This window comes from Dissoconium aciculare, assembly GCF_010015565.1.
Source record: "Dissoconium aciculare CBS 342.82 unplaced genomic scaffold K489scaffold_30, whole genome shotgun sequence".
In the NCBI taxonomy this organism is placed as follows: Eukaryota; Fungi; Ascomycota; class Dothideomycetes; order Mycosphaerellales; family Dissoconiaceae; genus Dissoconium; species Dissoconium aciculare.
Window position 1 is genome coordinate 1 of NW_022984980.1, and position 24,424 is coordinate 24,424.

Genomic DNA, 24,424 nt, shown 5'->3' on the forward strand with positions numbered 1-24,424 from the left:
GCCGTGCATGAATCGCACGCCGCCTCGTCCTCGCCGCAGCCAAGTCGCGATCCCTCGCCGTCCAGATACTCGTCTAGCGGAATCCGCCGACACCGTCCCTCCGCCGCGTCGACGTACTGCCGGACCCGCTCGTCCGTGCTGCGGATGCCCCCTCGGATGATGACCGCCTGCGTGGCGCCGCCGTCACGCCCGCCCCGCCCGCTGCTCTGTCCGTAGTCGAGCATATCGAACGGCTCGTCCCAGTGCACGACGAGATGGATGTCGGGGATGTCTATGCCCATGCCGAACGCCCCCGTCGCCGCCATCACTCGCACCCGGCCCTGCCGGTACTCCTCCAGCACCTCCTGCCGCCGCGCGTCAGTCATGCCGGCGTGGTAGTGCTCGCAGACAAATCGGCCGAGTCGCGCGATCGCTTCCGTCCCGGCCCGGCTGCTACACATGATCAGCACCTTGCTGCCTGGCCGAGCGTTGTCGGCGAGTACGGAGTCGACGAGTCCCTCGAGTATCGCCTCGCGCCCGCCTTCGCGCTCGCGCCGGCGTCCGCCCTCCTCTCCTCCGCGGCCGACGACGCGGTACGCGATGTTCCGCCGGACCGTCGATGCCCGGATGATCCGCACCTCGTCGGGCTTCCAGTGCATCCGCTCGAGCACGCGCGCCTCGGCGCTGGGCGGCAGCGTGGCGGTCAGCAACACCATCTGGGTCTGCGCAGCCACGAGCTTCCCGAGCTGCTGCAGTCGCTTCCGGAAGTTGAGCTGGTCGTTCAGCAGCACATGGCACTCGTCGATGACGATGCGATCGAGCTGCCGCGTCGCCTGGATGCGCTGCAGATACGTCGGGAACGAGCCCTGCGGATCCAGCGCCGCCTCGGGCGTGACCAGCACGATGCTCGCCGCGTCCGGCTGCCGCCGCTCATTCCATACCGCGCACGCGATGCCGAGCGCCTCGCACCGCCGCAGCATGTCCTCCCGCAAGCCCTTCAGCGGCACCACCACGACGCTCGTCCCACCGGGCTCGGCCCATGCCGGCAGCATGAACAGCACGCTCTTGCCGGCCCCCGTGGGCATCACCGCCACGATCGCGCTCTCGCCGGCCTGGATCGCCTGCATCGCTCGTCCCTGCACGCTGCGGAGTGACACCTGGGCCCGCATCATCCGCCGCAGCGTCGCCTCGGCGTTCATCCGCTTCAGCCGGCTCCGTCGCGCCGTCTGCTCCTCGTCGGCCGCCGCCTCAAACATGCGCCGCTTCCGCTTGGCATCCATCTCACCGACCCCACGCTGGATACCCGCCGGCCACACGGGGAACTGTAGAAACCGATGCCACTCGGTGCTGACCGCCCGGAACCGCTTGCGCATCCCGGCCACGACCCCGGATCGCTCCATACAGCCACGCGCGTAGATCATACCCGCCACGTGGGACGAATGCGCGGCCTGCTCATCCGCCGCGTGCTGGAACGCATGCTCGCTGTCCCACTCGGCGTTCTCGTCCTCGTCGTCGCGCGGGAACTGCGTCGCTCCTGCGATCCATTCGCGGCTGATAGCGATCGCGACCTCGCGATACGCGTACACGCCCAGCTCGCAGCCCATGCCCGCCGCGGTCGCCTGCTTCATCGCCTTCGTCATGCGATCGGTCGTCCAGAGCCGCCCATCGACGTCCGCCGGCCACAGATACGCCGACGCCTCCCAACCGGGCCGGAGCATCGCCTCTATAAGCTGTACGAACGGCAGTACTAGCCACAAGTACCATACGACCAGCTCGCCCACCTCGCGCGGCAGATAGCGGTGGATGACCTTAACGTCGCCCGTTAGCATGTACTGCTTGCTATACCGCGTTACAAACACGACAAGCCCGTCCTCGATGAACAGATTGCGGTGCTCACCGCCGGGCGTGTTCTGATGCTGCACGCTCAAGATCTCCGGCCCTCGAGCCGGCTGGCCGCCGGTCATGTGCATCAGTACGAGCAGCTGCGCCCGGAACGCCTCGACCTGCCGCAGCCAGTCGCGGACCCGTTCGCGCTGTACCCCTGATCGGCTACCTACCCGGACGAAGCGGGTACGCAAGTTGGACATGCCCTGGACGCGCTCGGCGAGCCATGTTGGACCGTCGGCTGGAAGTCGATTGCGCTGGTCGTCCAGGAAGCTCCATCTGACGCGGCTATTCGATGGATCGTCATGTAGCGTCTCCCACGGCACCGCCGGCACGCTCGCCGCGTCGATGCCGAACATCAAGTCCTCGAGCAGCGCTCGCCGCGTCGTCGTATGCAGATGGTGCACCATGCCTCGAAAATCCGCCATACTGAACGCGAGATCGCGATATTGCAGCACATCGCGGTCCTTCCACATCACGTGCCCGGCAGCGGTGGTGTTGTAGTGGATCTTCAGTCCGTACGTCCGGAGATCCAGAAACCAGTCCATCGGGCTGTTAGTACGCCGTACTATAAAGCTGTTTACCATCTGTTTTACCCAATCTAAGCTCGTCTTGCTAGAGTGCTTGCGGATCCGACGGCCCTTGTCGGTACGCCCGCTGCTGTAGCGAGCGCGGCTACTGCTCTCCCTCCTACTCTCCCTGCCCCTCGAACGGCCCGGGCTGCCTCTGCTTCTTGGACTGCCCCGGCTGCTCCGGCTCTCGTCGCTGCTGTACCCGCTATCGCTTTCGAAGTAGCACACGCTGCCGCATGGACTGTATTTGCCGCGCTCGGTACGCTTGCTCGCCTCCAGCGGGACCAACTCGCGCGCTTTTTGCACTACCATGAACTGCGCGATCTTAATAATCGCCGACAAGAACGGCGGATACGTCTCGGGGTCGCGCCAGCCCGGCTGCGTCGGGTTCACCCTAAGCACGGCCGCAGCGCAGATTAACGCACAGTCGTACTCCCTCCGGCTGACGGTCTGATTCAGCAGCTCGATGCAGAAGTCTAGACATGCGCGCTGGATGGATGTCAGCGGCGCGTTCTCTGGACTGGCTTCCTCTCCTGTCGCTCCTGCCTCATCTGCCCCAACTCTCTCGCGGGCTTCGTCGTTGTTCTCATCGTCCGCCTCGTCGTCGGGCGCAACGTCCACGCCATCCGCTAGTCCTCCCCCCTCGACCACGTCCTCCGCCGCCGCCATCAAACGCTGAAACGCTACTGCCTGCCGCCGGTTGAATCGATACTCCGGCCCGGTGGCTCTGCCGGCGTCACGCATACGTTGCGTCCGCACGAAGAACACGAGCATCTGCTGCCACGCTCGGCAGCGCTTCCTCATCGACGTCCGCTCCTGGTACGGTTGTAGTGGCTGATATCGGACCTGATCCCGCTCCGTCCGTACGGCCTGCATCCGGATCAAGGTGCCGCTTCCGGCGACGGTCGCCTGGCTGGCCGTAGCGACGTCGGCCATTGCCTTCCACACCGCTGTAGCGAGCTTCTCGGTCAGCGCTGTCTCTGCTGCCTGTATTCCCTCGGCTGCAGCTCCAGCTGCTGCTGCTGCTGCCCCGTATGTTCTGTCGTCCGGGCGCCTTCCGGCCGAGCTGCGTCCTACGGGATTATCGTCGACGACCGGCTTTTCGACCAGCTGTACGAGCACTTCGCGGTCCTGTCCCGCCAAGTATGGCACCCAGCCGGTCCGGCGTAGCCACGGGTTGGCCTCGTCCACGTTGCCTTCGGTGATGGTACGGCCCGCCTGCGCTCTACTGGCGTCGAGCGCCTCTTTGGCCTGCTGCCATACTCGCGCCCACACGTGCTCGCTGCTGGCGTCGTGATCGGCCGCTGTACCTGCTACCGTGCTTCCCTCCTCGCCCAGCAGCGGTATGCGTACTTCAAAGTAGCTCGAGTGCTCGCGGTTGGCGAAGAAGCGCTGGCAGTAGACGGGCGCACACGCTCTCTCCAGTGCTACGCTGACGTCTCGTGCCTTCGCCGCACCGGACCCGCCTCCACGTCCGCCTCGGAGCGACCATTGATGCCGCGTCCGCCAGTGCTCTCTCATGCCCTGCATACTGCGGCTGACATATCTGCAAGTTGACGGATCTAGCCGGCATTGGATACCGTCAGCATATAGCGCGAGTGCTGGGACGGGGCGGTTGACGTAAGTTGGTACTGCGAACTGGCGGACATGTTGTACAATGTCGGACCACGCCTGTAGCTCATCTGCGACCTGCTGTGCCTTCTTTCCGTTAACGCGATGGTGCGGACCACGGAGATGCGCCGCCGCATGTGCTGGCCAGATTGCTACCTTACATTCACGACAGACGGCGATCAGCCAGTCGCGGTCGTGCTCAAAATACTCGTTCGCCATTCTCTGCTCTTTTGCTAGTAGACGTCTCCCTCTACGCGTAGCAGCTATAGCGTTGTACGCGCTTCACCCTTCATAGTAATGTAACGATAAAGATAACCCTAGGGTTGACCCCAAAAATTTCGCGCGCTGCGCGCGCGTTCAACCCTAAAACATCTAAACCCTAAACCCTAAAACACATACGCGCTTCGCGCAAAACCCTAACTTTCCCCCAAACCAAAATTTCCGTACCGAAAATAGCAGATAGGTTAGAGACTGCGCGGCAGAGTGCTTGTTGCTTTATGAAAGGCTGTTGTCTTGATTTTGGCTTTCTGGAGCGACTGAGTCAACGATGAGAAGGGCTTTGCGAGAATCGCCTGTGACAGTGTAATTGTATTTTGATGCATTTGAATACCCATGTGTCTGTTTGTTTATCTATATGCCATATATTGATCAGGCCGGTAGGAATTACTCTATTGTTATTGGGTGCTTGTTACAAGGGATTTGATTAGGTGAGGGTCCGTGGAGGTCTTGCGACTGCGCCGCGCGAGATGCGACGCGACGTACAGTGCCCCTCACAATTCTACGCGAATATTTCGAACTCCTCTAATTTTAGCTAACGCGGGGAATCACGATGCGGTCCAAATCACGACGCGGTCCACAAATTTGGGTACTAACACAACTACTACTTCAACACGTAATGGCACCACCAACACGCGTCCAAACAAGCCCAAATTAAGGGAGCATTCTCCTCGCATCATCAGCTTTCAGATTAGATACGATTTGGTTTGGAGGTGAGTAAATAGCATGAGACGAGAGCAGAGGCGAGAGTAGGTAAGGCATGATAGAAGAGACGGCTCATACGGACACTGTGAATAGCCTAACAGAACAAATCAAATCAAATCAATCATTTTGGATAGGTTGGACATTTTGGATAGGGACGGCCGGCCATGTCGCCTAACCCCAAGCTTTTACCTCCAACAAGGAGGATCAGCTTGTGGAAAAAGAGGAATTTCGTAAAGTGTACTAGTACAGCATAAGCTTGTCCAAGATCTCGGTCCTCCCAAGTTGCTCTGCTAGCTCAAATGGCGTTCTACCATAACCATCCTTGGAATTCATATCAGTAGCAAGGAGCAGACCTACCAGCTCCGGGTGTGCCTCGATCGCCTTGTGCAGTGCTGTACCGACATCTTCTAACGAGCGTGGGTCCGTCGGTTCTTCGATTCCAATTTCGTTAATGTCAAGGCCTTGATCCAGCAGGAATTTGATGGAATCTGCATTGCCTTCCTCCGCCGCATAGATTAATGCGCCGCTCTTCTTGCGCTCTGCGCCATGGTCCAGCAGCAGTCGCATAATGCTAATATTGCCGTTGCCAGCTGCTTCGGCCAGCAGCGAGCGATAATCGTCAAGCTTAGCGTGGTTAGGATCGGCGCCTTTGTCCAGGCAGAATTTTGTCCAGCTTATGTTGTTGTGCTTGACTGCAGCTGCGAGGGCGTCTTTCCAGATCTCAATGTACTCGTTGATGTTGAGCCCGTTTTCTATTAGCACACGATGAACGTGCTCGGCGCCACATGCCGCCATCGATGAGAGCACCAATAGATTGGGACTTGCACCTTGCTGTAGGCAATATTTGGCGATTCGAGCTGCGTCAAATTGTGTCGACACTCTCAGGAAGTCTGACCAGTCGTTGTCGTTGCGCTGCTCTGCCCAATTGCGAAAAGAAGGTACATCATCGTTTTTACAAAAGTGTGAAAGCTCTTCGCCGTAACGTTCAGTGAAAGTTGCCATAGTAATTTGCTGATTTTGTAAAGCTCCTGTGACGAAGAAACCTGAAAAGGAAGGCAAAGGGTTGGTAGTTGCTTGAAGTCTTTGTATACCAGCCAGCGCAATCACGGTACGTGGCCGAGTGTCGATGCCAGCACGTCGTTCGTTCAGCGACGATCAAAGGAGGCGCTCTGCTACAAACTTCTCCTCAATAATGCAAAAGGCTTTCACATAGTCAATACCAAATACGCATTCAAGACAGGTCCAGATGTATAAACGTCGTTGGAATATCAGCTGCATGGGTCGAACTAAGGGCAGGGCTGACAGATGGCCGAGCCGACGCCCAAAAATAGCTTTGCCTCAGCTGCACACGCTCCAGGATCTGCACGCCAAAGCTCGTGCATATACACAGGTCCCCATACTCACGGGTATATTTAATCCTCCTAACGGAATGATCTCAGTCTAGACGATGTCATGCTTTATTCAAGCTCGTGAGGACGCGATGCCAAGGGACTAAGCAAACTATAGGTCTGACTTTGCCTACGATCCTTTCTTCAACCCCCAGTAGGTTCAACACGACCCAAGAGCCGCTTATAGGCAATAGGATGAGACAATTGGAAACCAAGATGAGACGTCTCAGCCGTGTGGCCGTATCTGAATGCGGATAGGCTCACATGGTTATTGAAGACCTTAACGATGCGGCTACTCTCACGGCCTGGGACTTGCGACCCCCAAACATGTGTGAAAGTAATAACATTAGCCGGTCATTCTGACACTTTACATATTCCAGTTTGAGTCCTGCGCTACGACGCAGAATGAACTGTCTGCGACGTCAGCTGCTCGACTTGCCGCCGGGGCAGGTGGCTCTTCCTTTAAGGCAGAGTCGGGGTCCGCAATCTAGCGTCTGCGTCGTCGGTCTGTACTGAGTGACAGAGGTGATCTCAGGAAGAATATTGGCTATATATGTCGGTGCAGATCTCCATGATTCGCAATGATAAAAGGACACAATCGTGGTATCTATACCGACAGCAAGACTTCTAGTATGGCACGAGCGATCTCCCTCAGGACGATTTTGGCGTTACTCTTCGCCTTCGTCTTTCAAATTGCATTCGCTGCTCCGACGGAATGCAACTCCATTTCGGACCATACCTCTGCCTGTAATATCGATCTCGATATTCGAGACCTTCTCAAACGGTATTCTGGTAACCCTCGGGGCAAGGTCGGCACTGGTGGCCCAGCCAAATCAGATTACCCGAGTGACGAAGAAATCCGCAAAGCTTACCTCAAGCCTTCTGGACCACATGTCTTCTACAGTGGCATCGGTGCAGACACGACTGATCCGTACGCATTCTCTCAAAAGGTCGGAGGTGTGATTCTCCGCAATGCCTTCCCCAAGAAATACTTGAATCAGAACAAACGTTCTGAGGAGTGGCTAGGCGATTTCTGGGACAGGACGTCCGGTGAGCATTCATTACACAGGAATCAGAAGGGCGGGTATTCTGACTTGAACAGGAATATTCGCAGAGCTCGCGCCACTTGATAACGCGTACATTGTGTCAGAGTTCCACAAAGATACAATTCAGGACTGCAGCATCTGGACCCGCATCGAAAGCCCGACTCTCAAGGCCAAAGCTACGATCAAGACAATCACTCTAGTGGACCGATCAAACTTTGACAACAAGAAGGTCATTTACACAAAGAGTCAGAGTAAACGCGAGGCAAAAGTCCCTATAACGAAGCCTGTTCCGGCAAAGCGTGTCAAAGCCTGCGACGGAGCTGTCGTTGATACTCGTTAAGAATGAAAGTTTGGGAGTCGCTTTCACCCCATCATGTTGTCCGATCGGGAATCAAAGCTTTTGCGCAGGGAAAATAGGTCATGCCCTGTTGGACAATCCATTGTCCCTTCATGATGTGCGGTATAGCAGCAATTCACGACCGGCCTCAGATCGAATACTAGCACTTCTGACAAAGTCCCAATCACGCGTTCGAACCACACGGCAAAATCTCTCTATACTTTGGATTTAGAAACAACGAATGACCAGTTACGCTATGCTAACCGTGAACCTCAATGCCCTTGATCTGTGAGCATCCTATATTACCCGTAAATGCATATCCCGCCATTACCTCGGAGTTTGCGACTGCTATATTGGATCTCGGGTCGCCAGCTTTCACGCAGGTCTGATTCGTTCTAGTCAGGAAGCATCTCCCGCCTACAAAATCCTCAAAAGGCGACCATTGGAAATTGGATATATTGGGGTAAGAGTGGGCCATGACGCAGCAATCGTAGGCAGTTTGCGGATTGTAATCAGCCTGAAATTCCTCCTTCGTGAAGTATATCAACGCGCTGTTCAAGACGATGTCGTAGTTTGTCTGACTCGCTTTATCGAAGTACTTGTTGGCGATGTTGTCCTTGCCGCAAGCTGCATATACAGTGCTTTGTACACGGCGTATTGTTTGCGTAGGTAGTGTGACGGTTGAAGTTATGGCATTATTGTAAATGCCGATTGTAGTAGTGTAGGTTCCTGGCGAGGTCACTGTCACGGGTCCCGTATATGTTGCAAGGTATGATGACAGGCCAACTCCGTCAAAGATCGTTGTTCCAACAATGAAGTCAGTGCCAGAAAGTGTTGTCACAGCCGTCGCGGTTCTTTCTGGTGCCTGCGACGTAACTATCCTGGTAAATGTCTTCGTGCATTTCACCGGAGTCGTGCCAGGCTCAGGATATACGTCCCGCTTCTGCACAGGATTTGGCAGGTCAGGATCGGCTGTTGCGCCAGGCAGTGAGCTTCTGATCGGTCGGAAGCCTGGTGGTGTCGGGATAGTGACCGTAGCAGATGGTCCAACAAAAGTCGTCGGGGTGATCAGAACAGTTGTCGTCGTCGGAAATGTCACGTATAGCTCGGTGGTGCCACCGACAAAGACGGTTTCTGGACCGCCTTGAAAGGATTCATACGTATAGATGGTCGTAGAAGCACTATCGATCGCATAGGTAATGGTCGTAGTACGAGTGGCTATGGTTGTAGTAGACACTGTAGTCGATATGCAGGATGACTGTGGCGAGCTTTGCGATTGCGTTGTAAGGGTGGTGGACTTCGATGTCGCCTGGTTGACCGTGACCGCATACGTTGGCTTAGTGGTGATCTTGGACGTGACCAATCCTGAGGACGTTGCTGGTGTAGTTCGCTTGCTCGATGTCGAAGTTCTATACGCGCTTGTCAAGCTCGTGCTCGACGTCGTGGCATGCGGGAGCTTCGATTTGGTTGTCGGATAGTTTGCATCGCAGATGCCAACACTGAGGCCCAAAATCAATGCGCATCCCAATGACAATTTCATAGTTGTGCTCGGTGATGGCGGTCACGACGTCTGAAATTTTGTCAATCGAATGGCTGATGAACTTATGTATCCCTTCAATAAAGCCCGCAAAGGGCCATTATCATCTAATGATTTATGTGAATCGAAAAGAGTGTGAAACAACCTACCTCTTCCCCTCCGCACGAGATGTTTCATGCGCGTCTTAGACACCGACACGGGCTGCAGCATCCGATCACTCCATCAGACCACTTCTGCGCACGCCACTTCATCTTCAATACATTGATGAGACAAAACATGATCGCCGAGAGCACTGAGACCGGCCAAAGGCCGCCAAATGGCAGAGGCACTGCATGATGGCGTTGTGGAGCAGGCGAAAGGGCGTCCTTGACCGGCGTTCAATTGGTCGCAGACTTCAAAACCCCGCTTTGAAATCCTTCCACCACCTGCAAAAATCAATAAATGCTCGGTGTGTCCGCGCCACTGTGCCACTCGACGCATGCGCATGTGCCCATGATGGAGATCGACCGACTGGAAAATGTTGGCACTGTTTTGACATTGCCCACGTTGAGCCTAGAATAGATGGTGCCTGAGCGATATAACTAGTTCGTCTGTTAGAACAGGCCCTTGTTGCGGATCGCATCGGTGATCATCCCGCAGCTAAAATAATGCCCCGGGGGAGAAATCCTTTCATGATGCGTACGATACAAACCCACGGGATGATGAAAAGGAATTCTACAACTGTCTTTCTCTACGGCATTAGCAAGTGCTGCAGCTTCTCAATCTCGCCTCCTTCTCCAGCTCCTCTCGAGAATGCGGGCCAGACTTCTCCACGCAGCCCTTTGCGCGACAGGTTTCATTGCCTTGCGTTGCAACAAAGCAGATGCGGGCGAGATTCATGACTAAGAATGCGACCAGGCTTATGATTGACGTCTGACTTCGCATTTGTTTTCACATCCTGAAGGTCTAAAATATTTTGAACTCTAAACATAGTATGGCCACACCTCCTTCCCCACAGACAAGCTTACGAGACGAGCCAGATGGCCCCACAGAGAGAAAATTGCACCTTCAAAATGGACGTACGACATGCTCCGCATGAGAAGTGGGCTTTCATCAGGAAACACTATCGTCCACGTCCAAAATGCGGTCAACATATATTTCCCCCAAGCATATCCATACCGTTAAGCGGAACCATACTCCTCCTCCCGTGAGCGCACACAAACGGGAACACGCATGCTACTAATCGTCGTACGAGATCTTCGCACTCTCCCTGGGACAACTTGTCATTGAACATGATTGCCGACCGGCAAGCGCGGGAATTGAGCATGTCCAGCATCCCTTGAGGACAATACGAGAGGTATCTTGTCCAGAGCGGTGCGCTGAGATCAGTTGTAGCCTGGCCGCAGTGTGACTGTGCCATCTCAATCTGTCTTTGCGAAATTGGTCTCCTGATACCATCGTGCAATGCCCAGATCTCGGCTCTGATCATGTCAATACACAATCGTGGTGTGCTGGAACATCTCTCGACAATTACTAACGGTAGTTTTCTCACTCGAAGGCAGGTTTCACCTCCGACGCCGAAGGTCTCGGCTTGGATGCCGGAGACACGGTCTTCATGACGCTCGAGCTCGTAAGACACTCCCCACGCAGCAAAGTGCGCGCGATACTGCTGCAGGAGCTCGCGCTCTGTTCTCGAAACTTCAAAGTTAAGCGCACTTGCGTGCGAGGTGTAGTCGCCCACAACCGCAGTTTGAAACTTAGCCCCCTCTGTGGAATGCGTTGTTTCCCCTGCTGTTGGTGTACCATACTGCCCAAGCAGGCCTTCTAAGATAATCCTTTCCGACGCAGCGTGCTGATCTATGAGCACCAACGTATCGTGTCCCAAATCATCGAAACTCGAGTTGTCGCGAATCTTGCAAAGAATGAATTTACGGTCAACCTTACCTACAACCTCGGCATTCTCAAAATGTGCCTTGCACATTTTCTCCGCCAAATTTGCTTGCGTACTCCTAGCAGCGACGGAATGTGCACTGTCTGGTAGCAGCTTGGGAGACAGATGGAGATGGCAAGCCCTTTCCAACGTGATGTCTACGCATGGCGCGGAGGTTATCCTTTCTTCTTTCTGCTTCTGAAAGACGGGATTGTGCCAACGTGTAAGGATTTCATCAGACGGCACAATTGCGGCATCTCCTTGTATCGAGAAAACTTTTGTTTGTGATGTCGTATGGCTCTCCGTGGCGCAATTGACAGTCTGCGCGTCATTCCGCAGGGCTACTGCGACACCGCTTGATGCACCGCGTACTTTGTTTCTCGGAGCTTGTGGAATCGTTACCCCGGTTCTAGCATTAATTCTGTACGCAAGCTTGCTGATCGGATCGACCCATTGCAGCGTTCCATCGTGACCCCTCAAAGCGTGCGTCAAACCGGCTCTAGATGGCAAGGAATGCGGGTTCGAAACAGCGCGGTCGACTTTCTCGAAAGGGATCGATGATGAGTTTGTCCCATAAGCCAGTGCCATCTCTTGTACTTCGGCTTGTTCGTAGAGTTCCTCTCGAGCCATCGTGCCGGATATGCTCTCCGCCAGGAGACCACTACTTTCGAGATGCTTGGCTTTGGAAGTTGGTGATCGGTTACGACTTTCCGGACCGATCTCGACTCTCGTGCTCAATGTAGGGATACCAAACCGGATAGCACTCCAATGAGTTGAAGGGATAGTTTTGTCCTTGAAAACGTTCGTTTGGTGGATGGGCTCAACGTCGGAGGGCTCTCCAGAGCGTTTTGCTTCAGCACTAACCTTATTCGCTGCATCAAACACGTTTGAGGACCTCGTTCGCCGTGCCAGGTCCTGTTGCGCACCTGATGTCCCAATAAAGTGATGCCTCTCAAGCCACGCGGCCATAGCAGCTTTCAGTAAATTCAGAAGTAGCTGGTTCGACATTGGTGTGCTCGACTCCGACTCGAACATGGATTTAGATGCGTTGTTCTTTGTCAGGAGCTGGACAAAGAACATCACGTTCTTATCAACTGAGCCGCGCCTATTGTTGAAGGCCGCAGCTCGGCTTTTCCGTTCTTGGCGTACGCCTGGAGTCTTTCGAATATCGCAAGTCTCGTCCTTCTGGTGGTTAGAGGAATTGCCGAAACTGCTTTTCGCGAATGTACGATTGACGCAATCATAGAGATCCTCGTGTCCTGTGCTCGTGCCAAGGGGCCGAACCCCCAAGGAAATGAATTGACAGGCTTTTGAGGGAGCAGGTTGCGAGCAGATCATCCCTTTGAGGTGCAGCATTGACGATGATGCCGATATCGATGTCCAGCTTTGTCGGGAGTCCCAAGGCGCCAGGCCGGCTTGAAACAGCACCGGCAGAACGTCTTGTGGGTTGTATTGGGAATGCGTCCCATTCAAAGCTTTCAGGTTCCTTGACGACAATTCACCTGGTATGTTCGGATTGTTACTGAAAAGGTGTAGCTTTCTCGCCGGGCCCTCCTCATCTTGCACCCGTACGCTGCAGGGCCGTGGCCAGGCAAGCACGAGGGCAACAATTCGAGTTTTGAGAAGGTTCCAGAGGTCCTCCAGCTGCTTGCTTGTTAATAAAGCGCGTTGTTTCAGGCGGACCGGCATTGTGCCGAATAGATCTGTAACCATTACACTTGTTCCGTGCCCATTGGGCAAATTGGCTTCCGTGTCCGATAGACGCCGAAGCACCTTCCCATTACGCATCATGATCGCATTGTTTTCAAAGTGATTTTCCTCGACCGAGCGGATTTTTAACAAAGACAGTGTCCCAAGCTGCGCCAAGAACGTACCGTTTGCACCGTGCATCTCGAGAGATTGTGATGGATCGCGTTTGGACGTCCAGTACATCTTACCGAGTCCACCATCTTCGAGGAACTCGTAGGAGGGAATTCCGCGACCATTGTCCGTAGCGGCGCAACTCCCGCGTGAACGATTGATGGTGATCTCGACTTTTGTGGCACCTGCGTCGAGGCTGTTCTCCAAGAGCGCAATCGCGACATCTTCTTCGGATATTATGGTTTTGGAGGAATGGATGCTTCTTATCGCGTCATCGCTGAGCTTTTGGATACGATTGGTATCACGAAGGTCGTCCTTCATGTCGGGTCGTTTGGAATTTTCGACGCCTGATCCGCGAGCATGCACTCCATTCTGGTGCCTGTTCTCGGCCAGCTTGGTGGCAGCATTTGTCTAGGTCCTACATTCGAGCTCATCAGAGACCATCGAGATTGAAGACTGGCGAGTGCTGCAGTGGACCGTTGGACCTCCCCAAGTTTCTATTGAAACATTCAATAAATGAATCCGCCCTTGGAAGGACTTTGCCGACCGCGTAGTCTCCAGGGCTGTTGGATTTCGCCCGCGATTGTTCGTTGCGGCATGACGCAAGCCCCGCTGCTGCCAACTCAGGGACGCGTCGGAAGTCGAGTCGCTCCGAGCTTTGCGCGTACAACCAGGGTACAACACAGATACTCCGATCACAAATAGCATCTTCGTGGATTATTACTGTCCACCTGTATGTTTCCATACCGTATATCTTCAACATCAACGGCAATTCCAAAGCATCATCGCCATTCTCAAGTACCTCACTTGTCCACTTTTGCTTCAACCGCAAACCGCACGTTCGCACCATCTCTCATTCGTCCGGCAATTCATCACACCCAGTTCGATTATTTGCTGCTCGGCTGCCGCTGAATCATACTGCATCGCGAACACGAGTCTTGAGTCAGAAGTACCGGCGTCAGATCAAGCTGCATCTTCGCATCGCTCTCATAAGTGAAAAGATCTGCGAGACGGGGAGGAATGGCGGCCGCCGATATTGAAACCAGGCCCCAGGGTGAGTTGCTGCCAGCGCGATATGATAGGGAATGCATCTCGTCTGACAAGTTTTGCAGAGCGCTCAGCCCGCAGGAAGCCATTCGCTAATCTGGTGAAGCGCCTCACTAATTTCAAGAACAGCACCGATAGTCAACAAGGGAAAAAGCAACTGGTCGGCGGTAACCTTCGCAAGCAAAAGAAAGCCGGCAAGAACAACCCGTATCCTGAGTCGGGCAGGCTGCCAGTGGCCGCTCCGCAGGCCAGCCAGCCATCATTTGGAGCAGCGTCTCAGCCGCATGCAGACAGTTTGTCATACGCGTCACTCCCTGCCGGTGGCTCACATGATAACGATGGGTCAGAAAGAGGAGGTAATAAGAGCGGTGCTCCCACCCTGGAGACAAACCCTGATACTGTACACTCCGATGGTGGGAACAGCAAAGCCGCTACCACCACGACCGGTGGGCGCGCACTGAGCAGCCTCGACGGCGCTGGAGCTGGAAGTACGTTCAGCTCGCCCAACCACAGCGTGCGCTCTCTAGCTACGACTCTCACAACCATCCAATCTCAAGGAAATGCGATGCAAACTGGCAATGGAGTCGCGAGTAATCATGCCCCACATCACAACGAGCAGAGCCAGCCGAATGGGACAATGTTTCACCAGCCGTTCCCCGGCGCTGTCTCCGCCATCCCTCGTCATTTGCAGGGTGATCCAAACGCTCCAAACACCTACAGTTCAGCGACTGCGAATAATCTATCCTCCGATAATGCTAGCATCCTGACCTTGGCATCTTCGTCTAAGCAGCGGCGTCGAAGCATGGACACAGATGCGTCAGTCCGGGCAATGGCACCAAGCTCTGTCTGGGGAGGCAGTCGCGAGTCGCTCCCGCTGAGCGTGCTGAGCAGCAATATCGAAATGGGCCAGTCAACACGGCCTTCGATTGCCGGATTGCCTTCAGCTTCGGCCGAGCGTGCAAGCGTCTACTCCTCGTCGGGCCTGGGCAATATCCGAGATTCTACAGGCATCAACTCTCTGGCGCTTGCCAGCGAACGGAACTCATACTACGCGAAGCAAGCCGCAGATGCCAAATCGCTTCGTTCCATCAACAACCTCAAAGACGACTCACGCTCGATCAACCGTGAACATGACGTAGCGAGCATCCGTAGCCTTGCGCCGAGTGAAGCGCGGCTGGGCGGTCACAGTCGAAACGATAGTATCCCCGGCAGTATCGCAACAAGCCCACTCGCGAGCCCAGCATTGCCTCGACAGTCAAGCACGGCTGGCAACGGTCCATCGTTGAGCAGAAGAGGCAGCGACTGGCGACACAAAGACCTGGAGGGAGAGACCGACAACGCTTACTTTGAGAAACGCGGATGAAGTACGTTTGTGCTCTACGTTGACCACGCGCGTCAGAGCATAACGTACAACGACATCCTGCGCACAGCGTGAAGCAGATCGCGAATCGCATCAGCCGACTTGAAACCAAGAGGCGAGCGTCGTCTGGTCAATTCATATTGCTGTTATTCTTGGCTTGTTGCTCCAGCACTGTCCACCGTAGCATGGGAGAATTGCGCTATCGAATCAGGGTCTGGCTTGGCTTTGCACGTGCTGGGCTTTGCGCCCACGTCATCTCATCATCCCGCAAATTCAAACCCTTGGGGACTTCCAAGATTCTACGCCATGTACCTAGTAGCCTTGTATACGTGTCGTGCCCACATGTGTCCTTCAGTCATCCATGTTGTCGACTTCATGTTCATCTGACGTAGTCAATTGTTCGATTAGCATGTTCCCTTAATGCCATGGACAAAAATATTCAAACTGTGAATTGAGACCTGCTGATGGACTCAGATGGAGTAATCCATCTAGAAAACCTTATACATCGGGCCTCAACGCGAAAAAGCGGTAAGGTTGCACGCGACCAAGCCACAGCTAAAGGAATTTGCCAGCGACGCGCGAACAGTTCGGACTAGTGAAGAGCCTCGATTCTAGTTTTTTGCTGTGCAGTATTCAACAAAACGAGCCAATTCCTCACGGAAAATTTCGCGAACACACTGTTCTGATCACACAGGAGAAATACTTCTCGAGATTGGCTTTTGACGTGAAGCGGACAAGAGCAGCTTCGCACTGCCCCACCACTGTTCCAGCCGGTCAACCAAAGAAGCGCGTTAGGTGTACTTTGGCGGGAGTGCAGATTCATCCGAGCCTCACACCCGAAGCGGTCCCTCACGACTCCTCCATCATCGTCACACCGCCGAGATCGACCTCCTGGTAGATATCTGGTCACAACCCTGCAGCCTTTTCAGACCTCAACGATAAAACCAGCAACAAACACCGGTCGCATTCCGGCGCACAAGCAACTCCGACATAAAATCTACTCGAACTCCATCGCGTCTCTGCCGTTTCATGCAGACTCTCGGTATCGCTCTCTGACGGAAGACCGACGCGTCACAGCCTCCGCGAACGTCGCGCAATACCGATCCACCGGCCGCAAAACACTCCACGACTCTGGTGATGATAATCCGGGCCCTCAGCAGCGCGCTTTTCCTTTTTGCGATCGTCTTCACCATCCCGCTTGCTTTCGATGTCGGCGGCCGTACCTGCGGGCTGGCTTTCAGCCTCAGTCTGGCCACATACTACTTCTTCGTGTCATGCCTGCGTTTGAGTGTACCTGCGCACTCGACATGGCGAGGAGCCATCGTTCGCTTCCTTTCTTCCTTGCAGACCATCGTCATTCCGGCCCTTCTTATCTGGAGCTTGAACAAATTCAGCGAGGAAAGCATCGACGAAGGCAACAACTGGGTCACGCGCGCCTTTTTCAATGCAACGAAACCGCTCCACCGAAGCCCAAGCCTGCGTGAGTGGCTGTTCGGAAAAGAAGGATTAGTGGAAAATGTGATACTCGGATCATGGGATAATCTACTGCGCTATTCAACACCTGTCTTTCAACTCACGGAAGGCTTCTGCAGCTTGCTTTTGGTCCAAGCAGCTGGACAAGTCACTCGATATCTCGTCAACACGAGTGATGCTGGCGATAGCTGGATGATCGGTCTGCTCATTGTCTCAGGCAGCATCATCTCCAGTTCAGTATATTTCCTCTGGCGGATCAGCACGTTCCCAGCACTGGACAGCCAGGATGCCATCCTCATCGGCATCGCCATCACCTGCGCTTTCTTCCTGTGCGCATGGGGTATTGGTAGCGGACGCGGAAACGTCGTGGAGAGCAGCCTTCTTTTTGCCTACGTCACACTCTGCATTTACCAGATCTTCACTGACTACCAGCCAAGTCATCCGCTGGAAGATCTCCCAGCTGCAGAACCTGGCTTCCCACCTTTACCACCTATCTTCATGGCAAGCTATTCGACCATTCTGCAAGCCCTATCGTCTCTACCTACTGCTCTCCGTTCCGCTTTCGGCTTCGTATTTGCCGCTGTCCAGACCGTCACACCATCTGTCATTATATCCCTCATATACCGTCTGGTCGTTCTGTATGCTGCTGCCCGAATCATTCCAGCTGTGCGAGAATCAGGAGCCAGAGCGCTCGCCGAGGATCCTTCACTCGAGGACTCCTTAAGTACTTCCGATACGCTCGTGGGACTCATCAGCTACTTCTCGCCGAGCATCCTGATCGCCGTCTACACGAGTCTACTTATGCAACATTTCTCGACTGCGGCCACTGATCATCCTGGCGAATGGTGGACTAGTCAGGGCGGTGAGGGCGGTGGAAATATAATCAGGTGGATCAACTTGGCAGGGACCATGGCGTTATATGCTGTAGAGCTCTGGATCAGCAAGGGCGCCGATGACGGCTTGACCGGTCACTGGAAACTTGATTGAAGAAAGGACCACGATGGCGCCCGTTGCGAAGCCAAATTCCTGCTTCCATGTTGCATTTTCTTTGGCATCACGATAGCAGACACAAACGTTTTCGACGTTTGCACATCATACAAAAAGATGAAGTCAAGGGCCGAGAGATTTCTTTCCTCCCAGCACAGCGACCTCCAACTGATCGCCCTCATCAAAGAACTCCCAGTGACTTCCGGACGGAAGGTTCTGGGTTGAAGCCTTTCGTCCGGGCTCAGTCCGGCATGCTTTGCCAGATCGCGTGTTCTACTCCTCGGTCAACCTTACCTGATCGGATCACAATTCATGTCAAGTTCTCGCCAACACCATCTGGCCAACTCGAGAGAACAATGCTTAGGTCGCACACCAAGTCACCGCTACGCAATCGGAGCTGCGATGCGGGTTGTCGCAGTTGCGGGTGCACTACAGAACACAGCCCTCACATTTCGCAGACCTACTGTGGATTCCACAGACGAAGCTGCGGAAGGTCGTCGCAGTCAGCTTGCAATAGGAATGCACGCGCTTTACTTGTCACCACATTCTGCTTCTTTTTATTCCTAGATATTAATCATGTGTGTTGACATGCATACATATTTCCCTCGTTCCGATAACTGTGCTCATAATGGGTTCGTACCTACCTGGCAGGTAAGTGAGAATGGCTCAGTGGATCCAACACGACCTCGGGCTTTGAGAACCCGACAGCCAATGGCACGATCACATGTTTGCGCGTGAGAATACGCGTCTCGCCTGCGAAGGCGCGTTTTGGGTGCACACGAGCAATTGCTCATCGGGGAAATTTATCATCATTTCAGATTCGCGGGGCCTCCCTCACGACGTCATCAATCGTCACTACATCAATGGCGCATACGCAAATGCACGATGAATTGAAAGTGATACGCACTCGCGTGAATGCGCCCGCGCCCGCTGCTCCACAGGAGTAGTGATGCGATAGTGATGCTGGTTGTTTACTGCTCGTGATTGCTGTTGGTTCTGGAACAGTACCTCTTGCATCGCTGCTTCGATTCTCTCCAGCATCGGCAAGCATTGTAATAAAAACCTCGCATCGATCGTCAGCAAGTCGAACCAAACCCGGAAAGGTCAATAACTCGATATGGCGGAAACTCACCAGTTCGATGCTGGGCGGCTGTTCTCGGTCAAGGGATTCGTATGCGTTGTGACCGGCGGTGGTGTGAGTACAACTATCACAGCGTCCTTTGACAACCTCCTCCACGTCATCCACTAATACAAGGACAGACCGGAATTGGCCTGATGGCTGCGCAAGCTCTCGCTGCCAATGGTGCCAAAGTCTACATCACTAGCCGTCGCATGGAAGTCCTCGAGACTGCTGTCAAGGAACACTCTCCCGCACATGAACGCGAGACTGGCGGTTCGATCGTTCCCATCGGTCCCTGTGATGTCACTAAAAAGGAGGATCTCCAAAAGATCGTTGAAGAATTGAAAGGCAAAGAAGGCCACATCGACGTCCTGGTTTGCAACGCTGGTGTTGCGGGACCCAAGGCCAACCCGAGTGAGGAGAATGCCGAGGACCTCAAGAAGCAACTTTGGGACAATGAGAGCGTGGAAGAATGGGGTCAGACCTACCAGTCCGATGTCACAAGTGTTTACTTCACCACCGTCGCGTTTCTCCCGCTGCTGCAGGCTTCTATGAAAGAAGGCGGCGGCACTAAGGAACGTTTCCATGCATCAGTCATCACTACCAGCAGCATGAGCGGTCTGATGCGTCACGCCCAAGGCCACTTCAGCTACAATGCCGCCAAAGCCGGATGTGTGCACCTCACCAAGCTAATGTCCGCCGAATTCCAACGCGCCGGCATCCGGGTCAACTCCATCGCGCCAGGCTATTTCCCCAGCGAAATGACCGCCAAAGAGAGCAACGAGCGCAACAAATCCAAGTTCCCCGAGGGCAAAATCGAATCCACCGGCCATGTTCCGCTCGAGCGCGAGGGGCGCGAGGAGGAAATGGGCATGGGCATGCTTTTCTTGGCTAAGTGCGGTTATCTCAATGGACAGATCATCGCCATCGATGGCGGCGTGCTCAATGTTGTGGGCGGGAACTAAGCAACCGAGACCATGCATCTGCGTCGCAATGGACATGCACTCCGCCAGACCTTGTTGTCCCAAAACGGTCATGCATACGCTATTATTCGGGATTCAAGGCTGGGTGCAGGCAGCGGAGTGGCATATGGTCTCAGCGCCGGATATCGAAGTTGGGGATTGCGGCTTCTCTGGTGGAGTGAGTCAGGTCCCAAATAAGTTTCGATGGGACACAAAAGTTCTTTAATGAATAATGCTCGATTATCTTGCCGAAGGTAGATCTAGCAGGCAGCGACGGGAAGAAAGGTCGATCTGGGATCATATCATAATAGTGTTGCAAGATCTTCATTTGGTGACGAGCAATTACGAAAACTTTATAATAGCAAGCATTCAAATCAAGCATGCCAGCCATCAGAATTCCAAATTTAGTATAGTCATCGGATCCTAGGTCCCAGCATCTTGAGCCATCCCTTGCCTGGTCGTAGCGATGGTGTTGCAATTCAGGTTTGCTGCAGCGATTGGCCTCCCAACAGCCGACACGGCCAACGAGGTTGATAACTCCGTCATTCTATCAGAATCTGGTCCCAAAGTCTGCGTTTTCGCCCATGCGCGTTGTTTCTTCCAAGCCCGTCTCGTACAAAGGGCCATTCTGTCTGCATTCATGTGCAGGCGCATCCATCAACCCTTGGACCTCCGAGTGTCCCCGATAGATTTCCTAATTAAATGCGTAGTCTTAACCCACCGTCGTTATCCTGCCCAGTTGAATATTATCGTCATAGTTCTTCGTTTGGGACTTCATCGAATGTAGAGTGTGCGAAAGTGAAGTCGACTTCCTTGACGGCGGTTGGCTGTCTGCTGACACCATCCCCGAGGTACAGATAGCCTTTGGCCTCAGCATATCTGTCTCGAGCGACGATAATTACTGGAATTTCACGCTGTGAATCAACATGGCCTACAGGCCTTTTGTCATTCTATTAATCGTGCGCGACCTGAAAGATAGAGTGGTCTTCGTTCTCGGAGAATTTCCTACTTCTTTAATCAAATTTCTTTTCGGGTGACTCGGAGCTCGCTCCGAGTGATAGTGCTAATCAATATCAGTACAAGTTAGTGAGCTATGAAGTTATTACACTCGGCACGAGGTCTTAGGTTACACAAGGTTGAGACTAAGATGATTTTGTGATTTTGTCGAATTACCCTTGCTGTTGTCCTCCACGGGATTATAAACAAGCATAGACCCTTGCAGCGTTGCTACGATCAGCGGGCTTACTCTCCGCTTGAGAGCTACGAAGAGACCATCCAAAGACCTACTCAAGGAGATTTTATCAGTCCTTGAGGTCCGCGGATTGGACGTCGACACGTCTATGATCGGCTTTTCTCACCGCATCTTTGTTCTCAAGCCGCCGAGCGGGCAGCGGTGGATCCTGAGCATCGCGAAAAGCGAATTTGCATCTGCCTTGGTCAACCGAAGGGTGTTCATCACGAAGCACATTACCAACGTGCAACTGAATTTGCAGATCCCAGCTGTCGTCAACACCACGAAGGACCACGCCATCTTTGACTACATCAACAGAGCCCCAATCTATGCTTACTCACCTACTGTAGGCGAGCAAAAGCGTCACAAGTTGCTCGATGGACTCGCCAATTTTCTGTATAAGCTTTGGACTTGCCTTGTGCCAGCTTCCAATCCCAGTGAGATTCGTCAATGATGGACAGCTGGACGTTTCTAATCAACCTCTTCGATACCACAGCAGTGAGAGAATGGCCTCTTAACTAAGTGGACAAAACAAGCATTCGTTCGATCTGGAACCCAGGTTGGGGTCCACCAATTCATTTCCTTCACCGTGCTAAAGTCGAGAACCTGATTCCACGCAAGAACAATCTCGGAGATGCAATCAAGCACCCAGACCTGAGCCCGATGAACATGTTGACACGCGAAGAGGAATTATCTGGGTAAAAATTGATACGACCGACTCCAGATCGTATCACTGACGCAGTCAGTACCACAGAATGATGGATTGGGATACAGTCACGATCGTGCCAGCACCAATAGCGGTTCAACACCCACTATTTATATCGAACATTCCGGGATATTTGAACCGTGTCCCTAAAGACATGGACTTCGCAGAAGATCGAGCCTATCTGGTAGAAGCTATGCGGAAGCTGTCTACGGACGCCAGTAATGTTGCAGACCTGCTTTCGAGCTCTTTCGAGCGACAGTTTTTCGAGCTCTCTCTTCGCAACAGGCACGTGAACAATGAGTACTTTGAACTGAGGCTGGAAAACGTTGAATTTCCCAAGATGCTGGAATTGATCAGCTCAATCTTTTCCTTTCCACGAATAAGGAGATGGAGCGTCATTCTACGATTTTGGAACCGAAGGCATAACTCACGAAGAAGGTCAGAGGAAGTGATGAGTGATTTGAAATGTAAATGCTTTTCGACCCGAACAATGCACCGTCTAATGATATTCGTAGCTACATCAAAGTAATCGCGTATCGACATGAACCCTGAATCCAATCATGAAGCGTTATCCATCATGGCGGGCACGCTCTAGACGCAGTGGATGGCACCGTCGGCGTGAGTGTGGCAGTTGGCAGGGATGGCTGAGGTGGTGGCGGCAGTGGCAGCAGTGGCAGTGCTAGTAGCTGCAGTCGAGATGGTGGCTGCACGCGAGGTGGTGGCAGCAGCAGCAGCACCTGAGGACGTAGAAGCGGCGGAGGAGGTGGCCGCAGGGGCAGCGGCGCTGCTTGTGGCACCGAGCTTACCGCTTGGACCGGGGCAGCCGACGCCAGGAACAACGACGTCGTAGGCGTACGCCTCGAGCGCAAAGTATTGAAGGCCATCGGAGTCGTGGGTGGAGTTGGAGCTGCCGGCAGCTGCAGCGGCGGTAATCCCGTCGTAGCCACTGGCGTAGTGCTCAATGTAGTTTTGGCCGAATGCGGGCATGTGGTAGAGGCGGTGCAGGAGATCTGAGGCCCAGTACACGACGCGAGAGGATTGGCGAACGTTGTAGCCCAAGCCGCAAAGGCTGACAAGAGGACGGCGGATTTGGAAAGACAATGGGCAAATCACGGTCTCGCCAGTGGCATTGTTACCACGCCAGTGTCCAGCCCAAGCTGTGCATAAGAGTCAGAATTGGTTTGCACTGTAAGCTCAAGTTCGTTTCACTTACTGGTAGGGTTGGGTGCGCAGTTTCCATCTGGGTCGTCGCATCGGAACAGAGCACCGCCGCGGTCGCCGCTGGCAACCAAGTCGAAAGCGCCAATGACTTCAGCCGAGGGACTGTTGCCGAAGTACTTGCGGTAGATAGCACTCTCATTTCCCCAACGAAGAACGTGGTTCTTGGCGTGTGCGGCGAGCTTCACGGTCTCTTCCAAACCAGTGCGGATCTGAAGGGCCTGAGAAGCGTTGCAGCTGGGGTGAATCTGCCAGTCGTTGACGGCGCCGGCATTCCAAGGTGCAGCAGCAGCCTGTTGGAAAGGTACTGCTCGGTCCTCGATGGGAGCTGCCGAGACGACGGCGAGCGTCGAAAGAACGGAGAGGGTGAACTTCATTTTTGTGGTAGATGATGAATAAGGTTGAATGCTCGGAGTTCAATTGATGTTAACAAGCTGAATGAGGCAGTAGATGTGATTGAGGTTCTCTTGTCACAACGCAATGCCATGCAGGTCTTATATAACCTCTTGATCGACAAAAGCAACATCGAAAGTGATATGATGTCTGTGATCCATCGAGCCGTCAGTCTCCAATACCAAGCCGGCCCTGTATCTCGTTTCGGTAAACCCACATGTCGGTGCTTGGCAAGGCATTCGCCTCGTGTCGAGAGCAGCATAATCAACAGAACATCACTTGCCGTTGAACTGGTCTGGCCGTACGAAGCCTCTCCGGTCACGCTTGGCACCTTGACCGTGATGTCCTCACCTCGCGTAGACTAGGCCGTCAACCTGCTAGACATGCAGCGCTAGTATCCCGTGCTGTGCCACATGGTCGGGCACATACATCCCACGGTGGCGACCATGTGGCTGGGTGACTAACTATCTAGGTACTCTCCCACGGAGCCACAGCTCCTTTGCAAAGAGCGAGCTTTTAGACTGACATATGTACGTCACGTACCTGGAGGATCACCTGAACATACATGCCCTAGCCGGGAACCGCGCAATGTGAAGCTGAGCTCGCGGCGAAATAGTCGCAGCGACAGCAGTTCGAGGGATAGTACCGACAGTACATGCGGACTAGTTGAGTGACTGCCCTGCTGCGAATGCTATGTTTCTCGGGTCTTGCGCGGAAAGAGATACTCTGTAGAGTTCTAGAGCATGCAACGAGCGTATTGTCGCAGTCAACGGCTCACCTCATGTGTAGGGCTCTGCAGGAATATTCCCAATCACCCACCCTT

General features: G+C 53.9%; 14 protein-coding genes across 14 annotated transcripts; 7 read left to right on the forward strand and 7 right to left on the reverse strand.

Moving 5' to 3' along the window:
* Positions 1 to 957: 957 nt before the first annotated feature.
* On the forward strand, positions 958 to 1,110 carry K489DRAFT_301449 (uncharacterized protein; the record flags this gene model as incomplete). Its single annotated transcript, XM_033600432.1, has 1 exon — positions 958 to 1,110. A coding segment is annotated over one exon (153 nt), but the record flags the coding sequence as incomplete, so codon positions are not given.
* A 1,883-nt stretch (positions 1,111 to 2,993) lies between these two features.
* Positions 2,994 to 3,401, reverse strand: K489DRAFT_301290 (uncharacterized protein; the record flags this gene model as incomplete). Its single annotated transcript, XM_033600424.1, has 1 exon — positions 2,994 to 3,401. A coding segment is annotated over one exon (408 nt), but the record flags the coding sequence as incomplete, so codon positions are not given.
* Positions 3,402 to 3,530: 129 nt separating this feature from the next.
* Positions 3,531 to 3,839, reverse strand: K489DRAFT_302401 (uncharacterized protein; the record flags this gene model as incomplete). Its single annotated transcript, XM_033600454.1, has 1 exon — positions 3,531 to 3,839. A coding segment is annotated over one exon (309 nt), but the record flags the coding sequence as incomplete, so codon positions are not given.
* Positions 3,840 to 3,902: 63 nt separating this feature from the next.
* On the reverse strand, positions 3,903 to 4,265 carry K489DRAFT_289455 (uncharacterized protein; the record flags this gene model as incomplete). Its single annotated transcript, XM_033600151.1, has 1 exon — positions 3,903 to 4,265. A coding segment is annotated over one exon (363 nt), but the record flags the coding sequence as incomplete, so codon positions are not given.
* Positions 4,266 to 5,092: 827 nt separating this feature from the next.
* Positions 5,093 to 6,261, reverse strand: K489DRAFT_385534 (ankyrin). Its single transcript, XM_033606127.1, has one exon. The coding sequence runs from the start codon at positions 6,027 to 6,029 to the stop codon at positions 5,268 to 5,270; it is 762 nt and encodes a 253-aa protein (XP_033454801.1). The 5' UTR covers positions 6,030 to 6,261; the 3' UTR covers positions 5,093 to 5,267.
* Positions 6,262 to 6,726: 465 nt separating this feature from the next.
* On the forward strand, positions 6,727 to 7,801 carry K489DRAFT_435632 (uncharacterized protein; the record flags this gene model as incomplete). Its single annotated transcript, XM_033608602.1, has 2 exons — positions 6,727 to 7,465; positions 7,518 to 7,801. Exons 1-2 carry the CDS (start codon positions 6,997 to 6,999, stop codon positions 7,799 to 7,801), a joined length of 753 nt encoding a protein of 250 aa, XP_033454802.1. The 5' UTR covers positions 6,727 to 6,996.
* A 197-nt stretch (positions 7,802 to 7,998) lies between these two features.
* K489DRAFT_385535 (uncharacterized protein) lies at positions 7,999 to 9,828 on the reverse strand. Its single transcript, XM_033606128.1, has 2 exons — positions 9,485 to 9,828; positions 7,999 to 9,368 (listed from the first exon to the last, which is right to left on the reverse strand). The coding sequence occupies exon 2, from the start codon at positions 9,336 to 9,338 to the stop codon at positions 8,058 to 8,060; it is 1,281 nt and encodes a 426-aa protein (XP_033454803.1). The 5' UTR covers positions 9,339 to 9,368; positions 9,485 to 9,828; the 3' UTR covers positions 7,999 to 8,057.
* A 414-nt stretch (positions 9,829 to 10,242) lies between these two features.
* K489DRAFT_385537 (uncharacterized protein) lies at positions 10,243 to 13,671 on the reverse strand. Its single transcript, XM_033606129.1, has one exon. It carries the CDS (start codon positions 13,423 to 13,425, stop codon positions 10,462 to 10,464), a length of 2,964 nt encoding a protein of 987 aa, XP_033454804.1. The 5' UTR covers positions 13,426 to 13,671; the 3' UTR covers positions 10,243 to 10,461.
* Positions 13,672 to 13,782: 111 nt separating this feature from the next.
* K489DRAFT_397199 (uncharacterized protein) lies at positions 13,783 to 15,840 on the forward strand. The gene is made up of 2 exons (XM_033606899.1): positions 13,783 to 14,158; positions 14,217 to 15,840. Exons 1-2 carry the CDS (start codon positions 14,125 to 14,127, stop codon positions 15,512 to 15,514), a joined length of 1,332 nt encoding a protein of 443 aa, XP_033454805.1. The 5' UTR covers positions 13,783 to 14,124; the 3' UTR covers positions 15,515 to 15,840.
* Positions 15,841 to 16,648: 808 nt separating this feature from the next.
* K489DRAFT_414304 (ICE2-domain-containing protein) lies at positions 16,649 to 17,971 on the forward strand (the record flags this gene model as incomplete). The annotated part of the gene is made up of 1 exon (XM_033608152.1): positions 16,649 to 17,971. The coding sequence occupies one exon, from the start codon at positions 16,649 to 16,651 to the stop codon at positions 17,969 to 17,971; it is 1,323 nt and encodes a 440-aa protein (XP_033454806.1).
* Positions 17,972 to 19,088: 1,117 nt separating this feature from the next.
* On the forward strand, positions 19,089 to 20,056 carry K489DRAFT_328819 (NAD(P)-binding protein; the record flags this gene model as incomplete). The annotated part of the gene is made up of 2 exons (XM_033602091.1): positions 19,089 to 19,166; positions 19,232 to 20,056. The coding sequence occupies 2 exons, from the start codon at positions 19,089 to 19,091 to the stop codon at positions 20,054 to 20,056; spliced, it is 903 nt and encodes a 300-aa protein (XP_033454807.1).
* A 923-nt stretch (positions 20,057 to 20,979) lies between these two features.
* Positions 20,980 to 22,107, forward strand: K489DRAFT_422090 (uncharacterized protein; the record flags this gene model as incomplete). The annotated part of the gene is made up of 2 exons (XM_033608234.1): positions 20,980 to 21,086; positions 21,276 to 22,107. 2 exons carry the CDS (start codon positions 20,980 to 20,982, stop codon positions 21,736 to 21,738), a joined length of 570 nt encoding a protein of 189 aa, XP_033454808.1. The 3' UTR covers positions 21,739 to 22,107.
* Positions 21,889 to 22,804, forward strand: K489DRAFT_167865 (uncharacterized protein). The gene has a single exon (XM_033599345.1). It carries the CDS (start codon positions 22,040 to 22,042, stop codon positions 22,517 to 22,519), a length of 480 nt encoding a protein of 159 aa, XP_033454809.1. The 5' UTR covers positions 21,889 to 22,039; the 3' UTR covers positions 22,520 to 22,804.
* On the reverse strand, positions 22,512 to 23,970 carry K489DRAFT_167720 (zincin). Its single transcript, XM_033599344.1, has 3 exons — positions 23,819 to 23,970; positions 23,204 to 23,751; positions 22,512 to 23,147 (listed from the first exon to the last, which is right to left on the reverse strand). Exons 2-3 carry the CDS (start codon positions 23,583 to 23,585, stop codon positions 22,582 to 22,584), a joined length of 948 nt encoding a protein of 315 aa, XP_033454810.1. The 5' UTR covers positions 23,586 to 23,751; positions 23,819 to 23,970; the 3' UTR covers positions 22,512 to 22,581.
* Between the last annotated feature and the right edge of the window lie 454 nt (positions 23,971 to 24,424).